This window comes from Aulostomus chinensis, chromosome 4 (assembly GCF_037954235.1).
Source record: "Aulostomus chinensis isolate RoL2024-O1b breed Wild chromosome 4, RoL_Achi_v1.0, whole genome shotgun sequence".
Lineage (NCBI taxonomy): Eukaryota > Metazoa > Chordata > Actinopteri > Syngnathiformes > Aulostomidae > Aulostomus > Aulostomus chinensis.
The window spans coordinates 2,415,064-2,431,810 of NC_141323.1; the positions used below are offsets into that span (position 1 = coordinate 2,415,064).

General features: G+C 39.1%; 1 protein-coding gene across 4 annotated transcripts in view; it reads left to right on the top strand.

Annotated features, from left to right (window-relative positions):
* The window catches only part of ano2b (anoctamin 2b), an 84,856-nt gene that overhangs the window by 38,522 nt on the left and 29,587 nt on the right, over positions 1 to 16,747 (top strand). For 3 of the 4 annotated variants that reach the window (XM_086201031.1, XM_086201033.1, XM_086201035.1), the window contains 13 exons: positions 322 to 377; positions 1,160 to 1,207; positions 2,782 to 2,846; positions 3,452 to 3,586; positions 4,428 to 4,588; positions 5,665 to 5,747; positions 7,231 to 7,317; positions 8,693 to 8,776; positions 13,689 to 13,763; positions 13,989 to 14,190; positions 15,604 to 15,715; positions 16,458 to 16,515; positions 16,618 to 16,718. In XM_086201031.1, the coding sequence (XP_086057157.1) occupies positions 322 to 377; positions 1,160 to 1,207; positions 2,782 to 2,846; positions 3,452 to 3,586; positions 4,428 to 4,588; positions 5,665 to 5,747; positions 7,231 to 7,317; positions 8,693 to 8,776; positions 13,689 to 13,763; positions 13,989 to 14,190; positions 15,604 to 15,715; positions 16,458 to 16,515; positions 16,618 to 16,718 (1,267 nt within the window). The remainder of the gene's footprint in view (positions 1 to 321; positions 378 to 1,159; positions 1,208 to 2,781; positions 2,847 to 3,451; positions 3,587 to 4,427; positions 4,589 to 5,664; positions 5,748 to 7,230; positions 7,318 to 8,692; positions 8,777 to 13,688; positions 13,764 to 13,988; positions 14,191 to 15,603; positions 15,716 to 16,457; positions 16,516 to 16,617; positions 16,719 to 16,747) is intronic. The other variant, XM_086201032.1, reaches the window with a different exon arrangement.

Here is a 16,747-nt window from a genome sequence, read left to right on the forward strand (position 1 = left end):
CTTCTTCAGCTGGTATCTGTGGTTCTATGCTTAAAAGCTATCATCCTTAGGTTATTGCTCAAACAGATTTTGAGTGTAAATTGAGCTAGCAGCTAGCGCTACAGAGGTTAGCATTACTTATTTCTTACGAAAGAGGTGAACACCACAACTTTCTGGCACTGTGCTGCTCCCTGTCGGTTGGTTATGAGTGATATGAATTGCTAGCTTGTTTTTAATTTACAATTTTAAGTCTCCTTTAATTGTCAATATTGTTCACCAAACACAGGAGAAGAAAACTATTAAAGCATAATTTCTCACTTGCCTCTCTTTCCTCTCTCTCAGGTATCAGCACATTGATCGCGAAAGGTGTATACGACGCCGCATTTCCACTTCATGATGTAAGTATGTGTGTTTGGGATCAGACCAGTGTATTTGATAATATTTAAAATATATAACATTAGATATATTACTGTGAAGCTTCCAGTCTGAGGCAAGTTTCATTCTGCAGTCGTACTTGAAATGCACTTGACTTGAAATAAGCAATTAAATGACGAGTCTGTGGTGCTGCAGTGTAACTATATTATTATAATTGTTATTATTATTATTAGTAGTAGTAGTAGTAAGTGAATGTTTTTAAAATATTAGACGTTTACCTTGATATAAGGTAAGGTTTGGGCAAACCCTGAAACAACAATGAGGTAAATACCATGAAAACAAGAACTGAAATATTAAAAGCCAAAAGCCTCAGTCAGTAATATAATAAAGAAACTAAATAGAATAAGAAATAACAATTATTTACAATAGAGAAATACAGTAATAATACTCTGCAGTAATATCACAATTAGGAGAAAAAGAAAGCGTTTACCATAAAATATCAGGCAAAATAACAACTGTTTAATGTATTAAGAATATTTCTCAAGAGGACTGAAATGAGAGCAAAGTAAACAGCAGCAAAAATAGTTGCTCCTGTTTGTGTCTACAGCGTGAAAGAGAAGAAAAAAACACCGAACAGTTCATCTTTCAAGTGTATTTTTATAGTTGAATTATTTTGGAACAGTTTATCTATTTATATTACATGAGTGTGCACAGAAGTGTGTGCTTCTACACATTTTCTGAAGTCTGCAGTGTAGGGGTATGTGTATTAATGTCCTCTCTCTCTCTCTCTCCTCTCATTCCTTAGGGTGATTATAAAGTCATTGGACACCCTGAAGAGAGGAACGACAGACAGGTACGCCGAGTCCTCTCTTGGCTCTTATCTTCATACGACTCTCTCTTTTGCTGTTTTTCTCTCGTCCTCTATTCCTCCTCATCTGTCCAATGAAACACTGCTTTTGAAGATGCGTGTCACTTGAAAGCTGCTGTTTAAAACCTGAGTAGAGAAGGAACCTCCACATTTCTAAAACAGTGGTTCATCTTTGCTTCTTTCTTCTGTTCTTTGTGTTTTCTTAGACTGCTCCTCCTTCCCATCTGTGAAACACTGTAACAGCTTGGAGTTTAAGTTCAATAAACATAAACAGAGCTGCTCCAAGGGTGCGAATGATATTGATTTATTCAAATTACCAAGGGTGGAGCAAAAGTTTAGTACAATGAAAATAGCTGAAGATAGTTCAATCCTAATCACTGTAGTTTATAACTAAATCAGATTGGTCATTGATGATAACCGTTATATTTTCAACATCAAGGGTGCCAGCTTGACCCACTGATGATCTAATACTACCCCCACTCTTAAATGGCTTCAGGCTAATCTATGTATATTATATGTACATTACTTTATTATTTCAACAACTGTAGATCAAACCGATGTCAAACTTGGTGTGTGTATTCCTGTGCAACCGGAGAGCCCTGCTGAATTCGAACACGCTTTCATGCGGCGTTTGTTTTCTGTGCTTTTTTTCCGAGCTTCAGGGTTCTGACGACTGCACTCAATCAGGAGGAGCAGGAATATGGCGGGACACACGTCACAGAAAAGTGCTTTAAAAATCAGACAGTATTAAATAGACAATGAAAACAGCAAACTCAACAGATCATTAGCTGTTCAAGAGCAGCCGATGTGCTCTGAGACTCGAGCGCGTCGTTCTATTTTTAAAGCATCTCTGTCACACTCACATCAGGACTGTGTCGAATTTAGTGGGGGACACTTAGTTTTGGACTCTTTAAAATGGTATTATCAAGAGGCGATCCCTTGTTTCTGGTTTTGCTTTGACCAGTGGAGTCAGTTCCTCTTTTATTTCAAAGTGTACTTCCTTCGAGTCTACTCAGGTGCTACTTCTTGTCTTTGTCTGCTTCCTTTTTTGAGTGTCACCTGTGTGTCATCGCTTCATCGGTCCTTGTCAGTCATTTATCATCCTGCTCTTGTGCTCTCCCGCCCATTTCTTGTTACATCATTAATAGAGTCCGAATTAAATTTAGATTCTCACGTCTGTCTCTGTCAGCTCATCTGCTTTGTCAATATCCCTGTTCGTTCCCGAGCATGTGTGCCTCCCAGAGATTGAGTATTTAGTTTATGTTTAATTTACATTTTCTAGCTTTTGGTTGTTTCTTTTGTGTAAATAAACCTCTGACTTTTGCACGTCTCTGCGAATGGCTCCTCGTCCACGCCGCACACCTCTTACTTGACTCGAAATGAGAAAAGCGCAAAATTAACAATTAGGGTACTTCGTCTGGTATTTATATCATCTGTGTATTATAATATGGTAGTTTGTTTCATGTGCTAAATTGTATTCACACCTCACCTCACCATTTTGTTTTTTTTTTCTATATGTTGAAGTTGCGATTGCAGTAGTTGTCTCTGTTTATTGTCAGATTCTGCATGAAGAGTGGGCCCGATACTCAGCCTTCTACAAGTACCAACCCATCGACCTGGTCAGGTAATATAACCTCATTGTCAAAATGGAGAAAAACCACGATTCAATCTAGAAATGCATTTCCTTTCATTAAAAACTGACACACTAATGGCAGTGTGCTGTGGTCATTGTAGTTTATTATTTTTGTTTGTATTGTATCAAATCTACTCATCATAAGATAAGTTGTGGTCACAAGTTAGAATTTGAAATTTTGAACATTGTTCTGGTTCGTGTGCATTGAGCACTGCAGAGATAGCTGATAGCAATAGCCTGGAAGCTAACTCATTAACTCTTTGCAAACTGTACGTTGTCTATCTGAAATCTGCTGTAAAAATTTAGTTTTTTTTTTTTTTTTTTAGCTCTTGAGACAAATACCAGACAAAATTGACAGAAAGAGGAGCTTACACATCAGCTGTCAGAGATTCTCACAGGAATGTTTAACCTCTGATTCACTTGTATATTTTCAACAGCTATGTTCCAAATTAAAACATTGGTGTCACACTTGCTCATCACTCGGATCAAATACCGCTTTTAGATAGTCACACACCTGTGTGCCACATGCTGCTTAAATCATCAGTTTGTTCTGCCATGACCTATCGCCTCCTAATCCCTGTGCTCTAACCCCACAGGAAGTACTTTGGAGAGAAGATCGGCCTGTACTTTGCATGGCTTGGCGTTTACACTCAGCTGCTGGTGCCAGCCTCCATAGTGGGAATCATTGTGTTTGGCTACGGGGTAGCAACAGTGGATACTAATATTCCCAGGTAAACCCACCCTGTTGTTGCTTCACAGTGAACTGTGCTGCCACTCCCTTTGTTGAAGGCAAATTCATACGTTAGAAATTGAAAACATTCAATTTTGTCCTAAAATAACTAGTTTACACAGATTTAGTTTTTAGTTTACACTAGTTTAGTGAAAAATGAAGATGAGGATTCCTAGCCAACCTGCCATTTGTCATTAGTGAAAATCAGGTTTTGTCTTCGATGCCCACCATGATTTCTGTGTGCCTGCATTCCTATTCACACTCTTGCTCTCTCTCTCTTGCTCTCTCTCTCACTCTCTCTTTCTCTCGCTCTCTCCCATTCTCCCTCTTTCTCCCTCTCTTGCTCTCATTCTCTCTCTCTCTCTCGATTTTACACACACACACACACACACACACACACACACACACAGACTCTACAGAGGGATTGCCCAGATACCTACTGTATCTGGCTCTTGTTAGGGTTGTGTGGGAGGAACAGAGAGGGTACGGCTGAGTCTTTGTGCATGTGCGTGTGTGTGTGTGTGTGTGTGTGTGTGTGTGTGTGTGTGTGTGTGTGTGTGTGTGTGTGTGTGTTGAGAGAGTGAGGATGCAAAAAGGTTGGTAATTCTGCCTACACTCACTAGAAATAGGGCCAGACAGAAAAGATTTATTGGGCTTAAATTTTAAAGTTCCATTCATTTCTAATAGTTGAATGATCTCTTATCCCTTTTAACAAGAATGAATATGTAGTTTAAAGATATTTTTAGATGCACCTGATCACTAATATTACATTTTCACATCAACCATGACAACATACCAGTACTGTAACATCTAAGAGCTTGATTATTGTCTCCCCCTTTAAGCCTGGAGATGTGTGACGAGCGTCTCAATTTCACCATGTGTCCTCTGTGTGACGGAGCCTGTGACTTCTGGCAGCTCAGCACCGCCTGCGGCACAGCCAGAGCTTCACACCTCTTTGACAACCCAGCCACTGTCTTCTTTGCCATCTTCATGTCCCTGTGGGGTGAGTTTGTATCTGTATGAACAGGTGGGCTGAATTAATATATCATTAATATCTAATGACCCGCAATGTAAAAAAAAAAAGGACTAAAAAGCAGAAATATGAACCATAACGTTGTGGTTTGTTGTCAGAGACACATCTGAATTTCTCATCGGGGAATGATCAAGTTTGTGGTATCACCTTGTTCCCACTTCTGCTGCATTTGTTTTACAGGAGAATTTTGCAGCAATAAACTACAAATCTGCCATAAAATCATCTAAGTTTTCTTCAGACATAGAAATAGAAAGTCAGTGATTATAGTAAGAATACAGGGATGGATTGATGCATGTTGTATATAAAAATAATTCATTGAAGATTATGCATTGACTTCAGGATGCTGTTCAATAATTTACCTGCTCATGTGCTTGGCAGTAATTAAAAAAAAACATTCTAAAAAAGCCAAAATTGCCAATACAGATTGTCTAAAAGTTTCACCTGGAAGCAGGTGAAGTTTGAGAGGATGATGATACTTGTATGGTGTTGTGCAGTATCTGCTGCTACATCAGTGCAGTAATCCTGTTGAAGCTACTCTGACATCGTTACTTTTCTACCCAGTATTATATCTTCTTATTTTCTTAAATATATTTGGACTGTTTTTTTTAGTTGTGGTCTTTACAGTTTTATTTCATGGATTCTTACCCAATCGGCTAGCTCTATTGTCTCACCTGTTTTGAGATGTATCTCCATCCATCCCCTATCCAAGCAGCCTTCGGGTGAGAGGCGGGGCGAGATGTATCTCATCCTGTTGTATTTTAGTTGTTTTTAGTAAGAGTTTTTCCTGTGAACCCTGTCAGTCTTCATTCTTCTGTTAAAGTTGTTGTTTTGTTCCTAGATTTCTTGTTTTTTTGTTTGTTTTTGCTTTACATAAATATCAGGTCTGAACTTCCTGTCTTCCCTCTAGTCTATTTTTTTCTTTTTTGCTAATTAGGTTTTTGTGTGTGTGTGTGTGTGTGTGTGTGTGTGTGTGTGTGTGTGTGTGTGTGTGTGTGTGTGTCTGTGTGTGTCTGTGCATGTGTGTCTGTGCGTGTGCACGTGTGTAGCGGTGCTGTTCCTGGAACACTGGAAGCGTCGCCAGATCAGTTTGAGTTTCAGTTGGGATTTGACAGGAATCGAGGAGGATGAGGTACATACACATGCGCATACAACACACACTGATTAATGGTCATGCAATGTACACACACACACACGTCACTGTAGGTGTGGATGCGCACAGATATTGATATGTGTATATATAAATAAATGTGACTGATGATTGCAAGCAAGCCCTTAATTCTAGGCAGCCTGGCTTGATTTGATGTACACCCGACATACATTTATCCAAAGATACATTTTATTTAAAAGGGACGATGAACAGTTTAAATGAAAATGCCACTATTTGATGCACTATACCAGATTGTAGCTGCATAGCTTTTTACATGAAGGTGATTCTATCAATGCAAAATCCTTCAAGATACTTGGACAAAAGTGATTAGTCATGCCAAAAATGATTACGATTTAGGACCACACGTAGCAGAGTTCTCAAAATCTCAGTAAACCAAGTCCCGCTCACTGTCCTCATCAGCATTCCTTCTAGACCCGTTGAATCTGTGGCCAGAAAACAAGTTATTGTTGAGGCTAATTCTCTTAAATGGCTACCTTCTTCCCTACCGCCTCATAATAGATGGATCCATGAGACACTGCAATGAATTAAACTTGAGAGGATTAAGTTTCCTCTGAAAGGTTCCCTAAAGACTTTCCCCAGAAACCTGGAAACCTCTCTTGGAGAAGAAATAAATTACATGAGCTGTACAAACCCTTTGTTTTTGTTTTATTTATCGAATTATCCAGATTTTACATTCTTTAATTGAATATCAATCCATCCATCCATTTTCTACCGCTTATCCTGTTAACTGTGGAGCCTATCCCAGCAGCCTTCAGGTGAGAGGCGGAGTTCACCCTGGACAGGTCACCAGTCCATCGCAGGGTCAACACATATAAACACGCAGGCACAGATAGAACATGCAGACTCCGCACAGAAAGACCCCGTGGCTTGAACCCAGAACCTTCTTGCTGTGAGGCGACAGTGCTGACCACTGCACCACTGTGCTGCCCTTTAATTGATCATGTATTTTGTTATTCATATTTGTTTTTTTAAATTATGAACTACATCCTTTACTTTTAATAGTATGTATGTGTGAGTGAGACTCTAGGAAAGTGAATGGGAGGATGGGACAATGGCAGGAAGGGAGTGGGATCTGTGATACTGGTGGTAATGGGCTGGAGTTGAGTCTAAGATATAGAATCCCAGAATACTGTCAATGTGACTCGAACTTTTTGTTGTTAAAATCTGTGTGAAACCAATAAAGATATAGCTGCAAAAGGTGTGTTTAGTCCTTAGGCGCGTTGTAACATATCTTAGTATATCCTTTACTGTTAGACTCCTTGTGCTGAACTGACCAAAATCTAAATTTTACATCAAATTTTCCTCTTCTAATGAGTTATTATGGGGATATACTTTTTGTTCCTAAAAGATAGGCACTCCTCCTGTGAGAAAAATAAGGTATGTACACACACTCTCATGTTGGTACAACACAGATTCAACCTTTTCTTTTTTTTTTCCCCTGCAGGAGCACCCTCGGCCAAAATATGAAACCATCCTCCTCCAGAAGAGGCAGAGGAAACAGAAAATTAAGAAGAAAAAGAAAAAGAACGAGGTAGGAAAGATTAGAATTATCCCTGAGATAAATGCTGTGGGCCACGTCTCCCGTAGGACAACTCATGATGTCAGTAAATATATAATCCTGCTGAAATTTCCATTTGACAGCACTCTACTCTGTATTGATTCTGTGGGGAGAAACACAACAGCTGGCTCAATTTGAAATCATATGATTCCTGATCAGCTTGATTGTTTGGCGTGCAGCAGACATTAATAATGACGGGCAATGATCTAGATTCTCTCTGGAAATTGGGTCAATCACATTGAGTCCTGTTGGCCCACATATACTCTCGCCACAAACAGAGCGAGACAGGAACCAAGTCACTGCCACACCGTCCCAAAAGCTGACCTTGGGACAGAAGAAGGGGACCCCCAAGGATGTGATGTGTTTCAGCCCCTGCCATCTGTTGGTGAAGGCCCAGAGTCCAGAGTGGTGCTTTTTTGTATTGTCGTCAAGGAAAAAAAAAAAAAAAAAAGCAAATCCCAATACCATCATGTGTAACTGATATTGAATTATCAGGAGCAAAGACAGTCATTGTTAAATGAGATGAAATTATGAAACCACCAAGTTTGCAGAGGGTAGGGTGATTCAGAAAATGTTTCCTTCTCCTTCCTACCAACAGTGATTTTTAGTCGCTTCCAATTTGCAGCTGATTTATTTTTCCATTGGTGATCCGTAACTGTTTTGAAAGCACACACAACGACATCTTGGCATGATAAGCATTTTTCTGTCCTTAAAATTGTATGGACTAAAAAAAAAATAATTTTTTGGATTGAATTTCGTCTGTCAGATTACCTTGTTATCAGTTACATTAGTGTTAAACTCCCCAGCTCAAGTCCTATTTGCAGTGTCTGTTGCACTTTTGCAAAAGCAACAGACACTTTTTTGTCTTCTTAGAAAGTTGTTTGTTTCGGGTTATTGTGTCTGACAACCTGAGCCACTTTCAGGGACACAAATTTACGACCACTTGATCGGGGACATCATATCCCCCAATGGTACACTTTTAAAACAACAAAAAAACAAACAAACATGTGAAACTGAAGTTATAGTTAAAAAAGTTTAGATTTCCTTAGAATTTGAAGTTAAGTGGGACTTGAGTGGAAAAGTTGAGGTACTTCTGTAATTATTCAAAACAAATACACTTCTGTCATGAAATTTGTTCGACTCAAAATTATAAGGCAATTATGACACTAACTTTTCATAGTTAAATATGTGTTTTTCTAGTTTTACAGTATAAAGCAGTGATTTTTGGATCAGTGATGAAGGTCAGGTATGGCTAGTGTTCGTGTAAGCTGTAATTTGCTTAACGCTCCGGAATGAACACCTCAAAGTAAACATGCGTGTTTGTGTATCCCGTCCTTCTATCTTGCAGCCAGAGAAGCCGGAGGACGGGACAGTGACAGGGAAGGACAGATGGAGGCAAAAACTACTGTCTGCCCTGGCTGCAGGGACACCGGTAACCTCTCCTCCTTCCTTCCTTCCTTCCCCTCCTCACCTCCCTTCACCTTTCCTCTCCTGTCCTCTGGTTTCCGCTCCTGCAGGCTGCTGCAATCATCTGTTCTTCTCTTCCTGTCCCGTCTTCTGACTTCTCAGCCTCTCAGGTATCCAGGCGGTGCTTTTACGTTTTACATTCATCGAGATTTTGAATGTTTACAGCAACAACCTGAGCCTCCTTTAATTTATTTCAAGTTACTTAACGTGATTAAAGGCATGACTAGGAGCTCTATAGATCTATATTATCATAATTATCGTTTTTTGGGGAGGTTATATTCTCTTTTCTCCATGATAATTTTTCATTCCAACTTCATTTTTAAATGGATTTCTTCCAAATCTCAGTCAAACATCAAGAAAATTGTAAGATTTGAATTTCAACAGATCAAAACGAGTACATAGAAAATGTATTTCATCTGCAAATAAAGAAATTTCTGGAGTTAAACTCCTCACTTGTGGTCTGCTAAGGGAGCTGTTCATACCATACCGAGATGCAGCAAATTTCAGTATGTAGTTGAACAAAAAGTCTATGTACATTTGGCTGCTGCGGGAGAACAGAGTGTATCTGCCCTCAGCAGAAGGGAACAAAAAGAGCAAATATTGACGGACAGAGACAGACGGTGTGACTGGAAGCTCCAGCAGGTGGAGTTTATGTGTTCCAAAACTAAGAAAATAATGTTAGAAAAACCATAACTTGCACCTGTGTAACTTTTAATTATGTTTCAGTTTGTTACTGAGCTTTGTTAATTACAGATTAATGATATGTTGAGAAGGACTGACCTGCAGATAGACAGCTAATGCTAATGAGGGATTAGCTGTCCCTGTTGCTCTTTTTCCTGCATTAAGTATGTGAGTGTATGAGGGAACTTGACATCCAGGCAAACAAAGCTGAGAAAGCCGGAGGGATTGTAGGAATAAATATTTTAATGATAAAGTTGATAGTATTCTGTATTTCGTGACAAATTCTTGAGAAGGCTGCGTTTACTATCAGTATATATCAGATATGCTTGGTCCCATAGGGATACTAGTTTGACTGGCTGGTAAAACATGTGACAAATAGCTACATTTAGTGGAGAAACTATGAAATTAAAAGTAAAACAACACTTATCCACTTACATTTAACACGGTTGGACTAAACAACGATCCTTTCAATTCACCGAAGACCTTTGGCCTGGTCAGACCTCGCATTAAGATGCTTCCTGGATGATCCGATCACAAGTGGACGAGTGTGTGCGTTTACATGTTTTAAAATGAGTATCCATGACCATTTATGATCACTTGCAAACCGCCCCCCCCCCCAAAAAAACCCCAAAACCCAAAAACAAAACAAAAAATTCCTACATTACTTCCTAGTGCAGTTTTAATCAGAACATTTACTGTACCAGTGACATTTGCCACAACATACACTGGAAGATTTACCATTATCAAGTTTACTTTTTGCTGTATAGTCACATTTTAATTTTGGGTGAGCTGTGATTTGGACACAACTGCATGTACAAAAGCTCTTTCTCACTTATTTTATGTGCTTTCCATTGCATTCAAGATGACGGATGAGAAACTGTGTAATTAACAGGCCATAAATAATGGTTTATTGTTCTTGGTTGCTGAAGTGCTTTTATTTACGTAATGGAGTATCATTAGCTCCGCATTTGCCTTTCCTGTGATAACAATTCAAAATATCTGCAGTGAAAAACATCAATTTATCTACTTTTATTTAACATTACATTTTCTCGAACCTGCTTCCTTCACAGCTTTATTTCTCACAACAGATTTCAAATCAATCGTGACTGATATATTAAAAAAAAAGAAAAAAGAAAAAAGGTTGAGATTCATCCAAAGAGATCATCGTACAGATATACAAATAATGAGAGACTTGGAGAGTTAGGGGAGACTGTGAGAAACAGAGGGAGGGCGGCTGAGTGGGAGTGATGCATGCTGGGCAGGAAGCCAGGGGTAAGATTAGTGACCGTCACTATGGTGACACAGAAATCTCTTTTTACATAGACACACACACACACACACACACATACACTTGAACCACATGATTTATTACCTGAAACAGTGAAATATACATTTAGATTAAACCCAGAGATTGTAGTGGTAATTGTGTAATTAATTCACACTTTAACACATTTACAGACATGTGCGTTGTGCTTTTTACTTTAATCGTTGCAGCTAAATAAGTCAAATCAAGCAGCAAGAACATTCAAACAAAACTACATTTGGTTAGTAGTTTGTATTAAGATGCTAAAATACACACACACAGTTCTGTTTCAAGTTCTGTGTGTTATAGTTTATTTGGTGCTAAAATAGCCAACATCTGTCTTACAGTACAACTGAGTGTCAGTGTGTCCCACATACACCAATATAGCAGGCATACCGGTACTTGTTCCTAGGCTGTTAGAGAAACTCTGAGCATTGTCAGGACAAATACGTGAGAGGCTCCCTTAGCATTCTGCCATAAAAATGTGTTCACAAAGTCCTATTCAAACCAATCGTCTGTAAGAATGGGTATGATTTAATCTTCCGACCATTCAAAGATGTAGTTTTAGCCGCTGTGTTAGAGAGTTTCATCAGATGCATTTTATAATCCAATAAGAGAGGCAGTCATTGTTTGTTATATCCAGCTATAACCTCATGTGATTTATGTACATACACTCTTTTATGTAAAGAGGTGAAAAACATCAACTCTATGTAGTTGAATTATTTATTATTACTAATATAATTAGAGAGCCGTAGTTGTGCATAATGCACATGCTGCAAAAGGGGTTGTGAGTCTGTCACCCGGTCAATCTCTTAGGTTCGTCAGGGTTCAGGACTAAAAAGCAGTTCTTAAAAAGCATCTAATAAAAAAAAAAAAAAAAAATGCACTCACCAGCCGCTTCACAGGTGTAAAATCTGCTCCAATACAAGAGCTCTGCAATAAATTATTTTTATTACTGAAGTCAAATTTTGTCGTAGCATTCATCTACATATTCATGATACTGAAAGGTGTTTCTAATACTCTAGCCAACTCATTTACATAAATGAGAGAGGCAAAATTATTACTTTTAACTTGTAATTACTTTCTGAAACAGGTATAAAAAGTTCTTACGTGTGTTATTTCATCTCTGACTGGCAAAACAAACGCAAAAAAATAATTTGTGAAAAGAGGCAGGTGTTTCTTGCTGTAATACTCATTTTGGCTACACGATGGTGAAGTGTACCATCACAACATGATCTAGATAGGACTAAATCATCCATGCGTTCAGGCAGGGTTCTGAACTTACTCTAACCCTGAATACTGAGTTCACTTTCCCGAGGTGGGACAGAGAGAGTCAGAGGGTTCAGTAAAATGTGAGTCGTGACAACATTCATCCCCAGATTAGTCACAAATTAGTCAATAATGAAAATGACTACCATCCATGGAGCTCTGATACTAAATTCCCCGTGGCAGAAAGGGAATAAAGAGCAGAACCTCCATTTTAATCCAACGGAGCTATTAATATAAATGTGCACCAATGCATGACTATGAATAATCCTAAAAAGAGAAAATCACAAGTAGAGAGGAGTTAGTAAATTCACATGCACTATTGACCGAAATTTTATACACTGTAATCCATTCATTCATTTCAGCATTAAGCAGATTTGAATTTCTTGATATCTTATACCATGTTACTCTTAAAATTGTATTCATTTGTTCGAAAATACGGATCAAATGGACGAGATGTGTTCTCTTCCTGCTGATTCTTTTAACAGAATAGACCACAAAATGGAGATAATTACTTTCTATTGACTATATATTTGTATTGTAGTGTGTGTGTGTGTGTGTGCGTGTGTGCGTGTGTGCGTGTGGGAAGCCTTTATTGCCGGCTGCACTGAGTCATTATACTCACTAGATGGTACCATTGCCCTTCTTGCTAGAAAACTGTAGGTCTTTAGATGCACAGACTCCTGAATGAAATTTTCATATCGTCTGTGTCTGATTTGCCTAGAGTCACAAAAATGGAGGGGAAGGGGGTCACATACATAGAGATGGAGATGCTTAGGTTGGTCTCTGTATTTTTTAAATTGCCAGTTGGACACAGGGATATCTCCATATGAGCACTGGAGTTGCACCATATCAAGAGGAAATACACAATACAGTAATATTTGTAGGTTCATCTGTATCAGCTTTGTAAGGGGGTATGTCAGTGTCGTCGTCACCGATGGTTTCCGCTGCCCCCAAAATGACCACAAGAATCGAGTACTCAAGTGTGAATAGAAAACTACAGCCTTCAGGTAGTTTAGATGAGATTGAAAACGGAGAAACTGCTCATCTGTTAGCATGCCTATTACAGTAGGTGACAAAATCTACCTCCCATCATGTCTAGAGATCAACATGGATTTTAACTTTGAGCACAAAGCAATAGGAAGTTGAATTTAATGTCATCAATGCAGGGCTACCTGTCGTCATTTTTACAGTGTATTTTATATATTAAAACCCTAACGTATCCTAACGTAAGGATGCTAGTTTGTGTTGTTTGGGATGTTTTGCTGTAAGGGATTTCACTTTTTGCCATTTTCTACTCAACTATTCAGACTATAAAATGGGTTCTTGTGCTCCGTTTTGTCACTGTTGACCTGTTGTAATATTTCCTGTGGAGGCCAGGAAATACAGATGCTATAAGTGCTGCGGCTGCTCCTTCTCTCCAGTCAGCTTTTACAACCTTTCCAAAGGGGGAAATGAGCCGTGATGATGCGTCATACTTTGAGAGATTTGTTTTTATGAGTGCAACAAAATCTTTATTTTCTTCAGAGATCATGTCTCAGTGGGTGTCTCAATGACCCCCCCAATAAAAGTTGAGGCCATTGTATAAATGACTCTGTCTTCTGCTGTTTCCTCTCTTTCCGGACAGGCTGCTATAGACAAGCTGACCTGGAAAGACCGTCTTCCTGGATACTTCATCAATGTTTCCTCCATTCTCTTTATGGTCAGCATATAAAAATCTGCTCTATGTAGAATCATGCATTGTTGCACTATGCATGGATGAAAGCACTTTAAATAAAAATAAACATGTATATGATGTACATAAATGAGTAGCCTATATGGGCCAACATTCATGTGTTCTTTGAAATATTCATTCCAGCCACTGCTGTGTGGGCATCGGACAATATGGTTGTTCAATGACTAATTTATTTCCCTTCTATGCTCCCAGTTTGGCCTGACGTTTTCAGCCGTTTTCGGCGTCATCATCTACCGCATCACAGTGTCGGCTCTGATGGCGATGAGCCCCGATCCAGAGACCAAGTCCAATGTTCGGGTGACAGTGACAGCTACTGCTGTCATAATCAACTTGGTGGTTATTCTGATCCTTGATGAAATCTACGGTGCAGTGGCCCTGTGGCTGACTGAACTAGGTAAGTTTTACGTCGGTTTTTTTGGTTTTTTTATGGTGGTGTAAATATAACAAAGAATGGAGCAAATATCCTCAGCCATCGGTTAAAATCAGACTAAGGCTTTTATGGTTTAATGCCTCTGAGGCCAGTATTTCAACAATTATGAACAACGATACAAAAGAGTTGCAGGGAAAGTTGCAGTGGTGTAAACTGCCCACTTGTGGCTTGACACAAGCTTGTAAAGTTGCCAGTGCGAAACAATAACACAAACTCACCAAGGTAGCAGTGTGGGCAGGCAGGTTTGACAGACTGACATATTCAGTTTGTCTTATCGGGAATCTGTGGTCGAAACTGACTTTGATGCCCGGGTGAAGTAACACAATATTTCTGTCTTTCATGGTGGTCTTGTTCGTTATACCACATCAGATTAGGCATTCCTATAGCCGTCATGTCTTGATGTGGCTGGCAGAAGAGACCAGCAGAACTCGAAGATCCATCGTCGTGTGACGGCTTTAATGGCCCTAATCATGGAGTAGGGTTAGGATAATCTCGGTCATTGCTACAGAAGAACTATGTGTCAATATGGCAGCCTTAAATTCTGAGTAAAAAAATGAATGAAAACTTGTGGGCCGGAGTCAAATTGTTTAATATGCTGTTTGTGTTTCTGCCAAGCTAAGTTTTTTGCTTAGCTAAGCTAACTATTGCCTAGCTGTATCTACCAAACAGATATAAAGTGGTATCCATAGTTTTTAGCCATCAGCTAGAAATTTGTCTCTAAAAATCAAGTTTTAAAATAGTGTTAAGTCATAAATAGCATTAAGTTCCTGTCAGAAGTTGATTTAAATCCTGGTGGCAATATTGTTCCTGATTTCAAGCCTCTTGTTGGACAGTGTGATGAAACTTTAATGTTTTCATGCTCCAGCCATCCCATTTCATTCATATTCAAAGCCTCTGAAATAGAGGAAAAGAATAGAAAGGAGAATGTTTTTAATATATGCATATACTATGTATATTCTTAGACTTATTTATTAAATTTTTTTTGCTCCATGTTGGGTCTGAGAGTATCATAATTTCGATCCTCAGTATGTCCTGTACATATTGCTGAATTGACATTAAAAATGACTTTGACTTTAACGTGTCAGAGGGGGAATGTGTGTGCGTGTGTGTATATGTGCGTGTGAGAGAGAGAGAGAGAGAGACAGAGAGACAGACAGACGATATGTCATGTTGATAACGCCACTAATTTAACCTGCTTCCAGCACAGTGGTCATGTAATAACTCCATCAGAGCTGTCAGACTGACAGATTTATCACATCTCTCAACCAGACTGACTTCTCATGCTACAACGACAAACTGAAGGGGAAAAACTTAAAAACACTGTTTTCAAAAACATTGGCAAAACCTAATATTTCTAATTTCCGCTTGGTTTTCCAGAGATCCCAAAGACAGAAACCAACTTTGAGGAGCGTTTAGTCTTAAAAGCCTTCCTGCTCAAATTCATGAATGCTTATGCGCCCATCTTTTACGTGGCTTTCTTCAAGGGACGGTAAGTTGTACATTGCACACATTCAATCGTGTGGCTCTTTTTACGTCTTATATTAAAGCGATTCTTCACTCAAAAGTGTTTTTGACTTCAAGAACTCACAAATGGGTGTCTAGCTCACAAAGACTTTTTTTCCGCTCTGCATTACTTCTTTGTGACTCTGGAATTCAGAGAGAGCCAGCCTCTTATATTTAGCTTGATCATAATGGCAACTTACATCTATAACAACAAAGCAGCAGCAAAACTGTCCAAAACTATTTGTCGAGTACATCGTACAGTTTTGGCACTAGTGTGAGCGAGTACAGAGACGACAGCGGAGTTAGTTCAACCTTATGCAACAGCTGGTTGCGCAAGGGGTTAACCCTGGAGTGCCCAGAAGGAAACCAGATGGGCTATAGTTTGGTTTTCCCTAGTATTTGTGGATTATTGAGAATACAGCTGGATGGAGAAAATGTGGATTACATCAGACAAAGTGCTTCAGAGTTTGTAAATGTGTTGAAGTTGCCACCATATGGCTGACTCTTCCTGCATTATGGAGTCACAAAGAAGCATTGAGGGAGACAAAAACATCCTCAGGAGCTCAAGACACCCGTTTGACAAAACACACTTTTTTGGGTGGAGTGTCACTTTAACATGCTATGCATATAATTACTTTTGTCCTGGTTCACTTATAGTACTATTCTTATTAACTCCTCTCTCTCATAAAAACAGTTAAACAATGTAATTGTTGTGTTTTTTTTTTTAGGTTTGCAGGTCGACCGGGAAATTACGTGTACGTCTTTAATGATTATCGGATGGAAGAGGTTAGTATGCATCTTTGCACATGTGGCTTTATTTTTCATTTTGGTGAATAAGTGGAACATCAGTTGATAAAAAATACATGCACTAAAGTGTGTCTCCCTTAGTGTGCTCCTGGAGGCTGCCTCATTGAGTTGTGCATTCAGCTCAGCATCATCATGCTCGGGAAGCAGCTTATCCAGAACAACATCTTTGAGATCGGCATCCCGTAAGTAGACTACATTCCTCTTTTTTTCT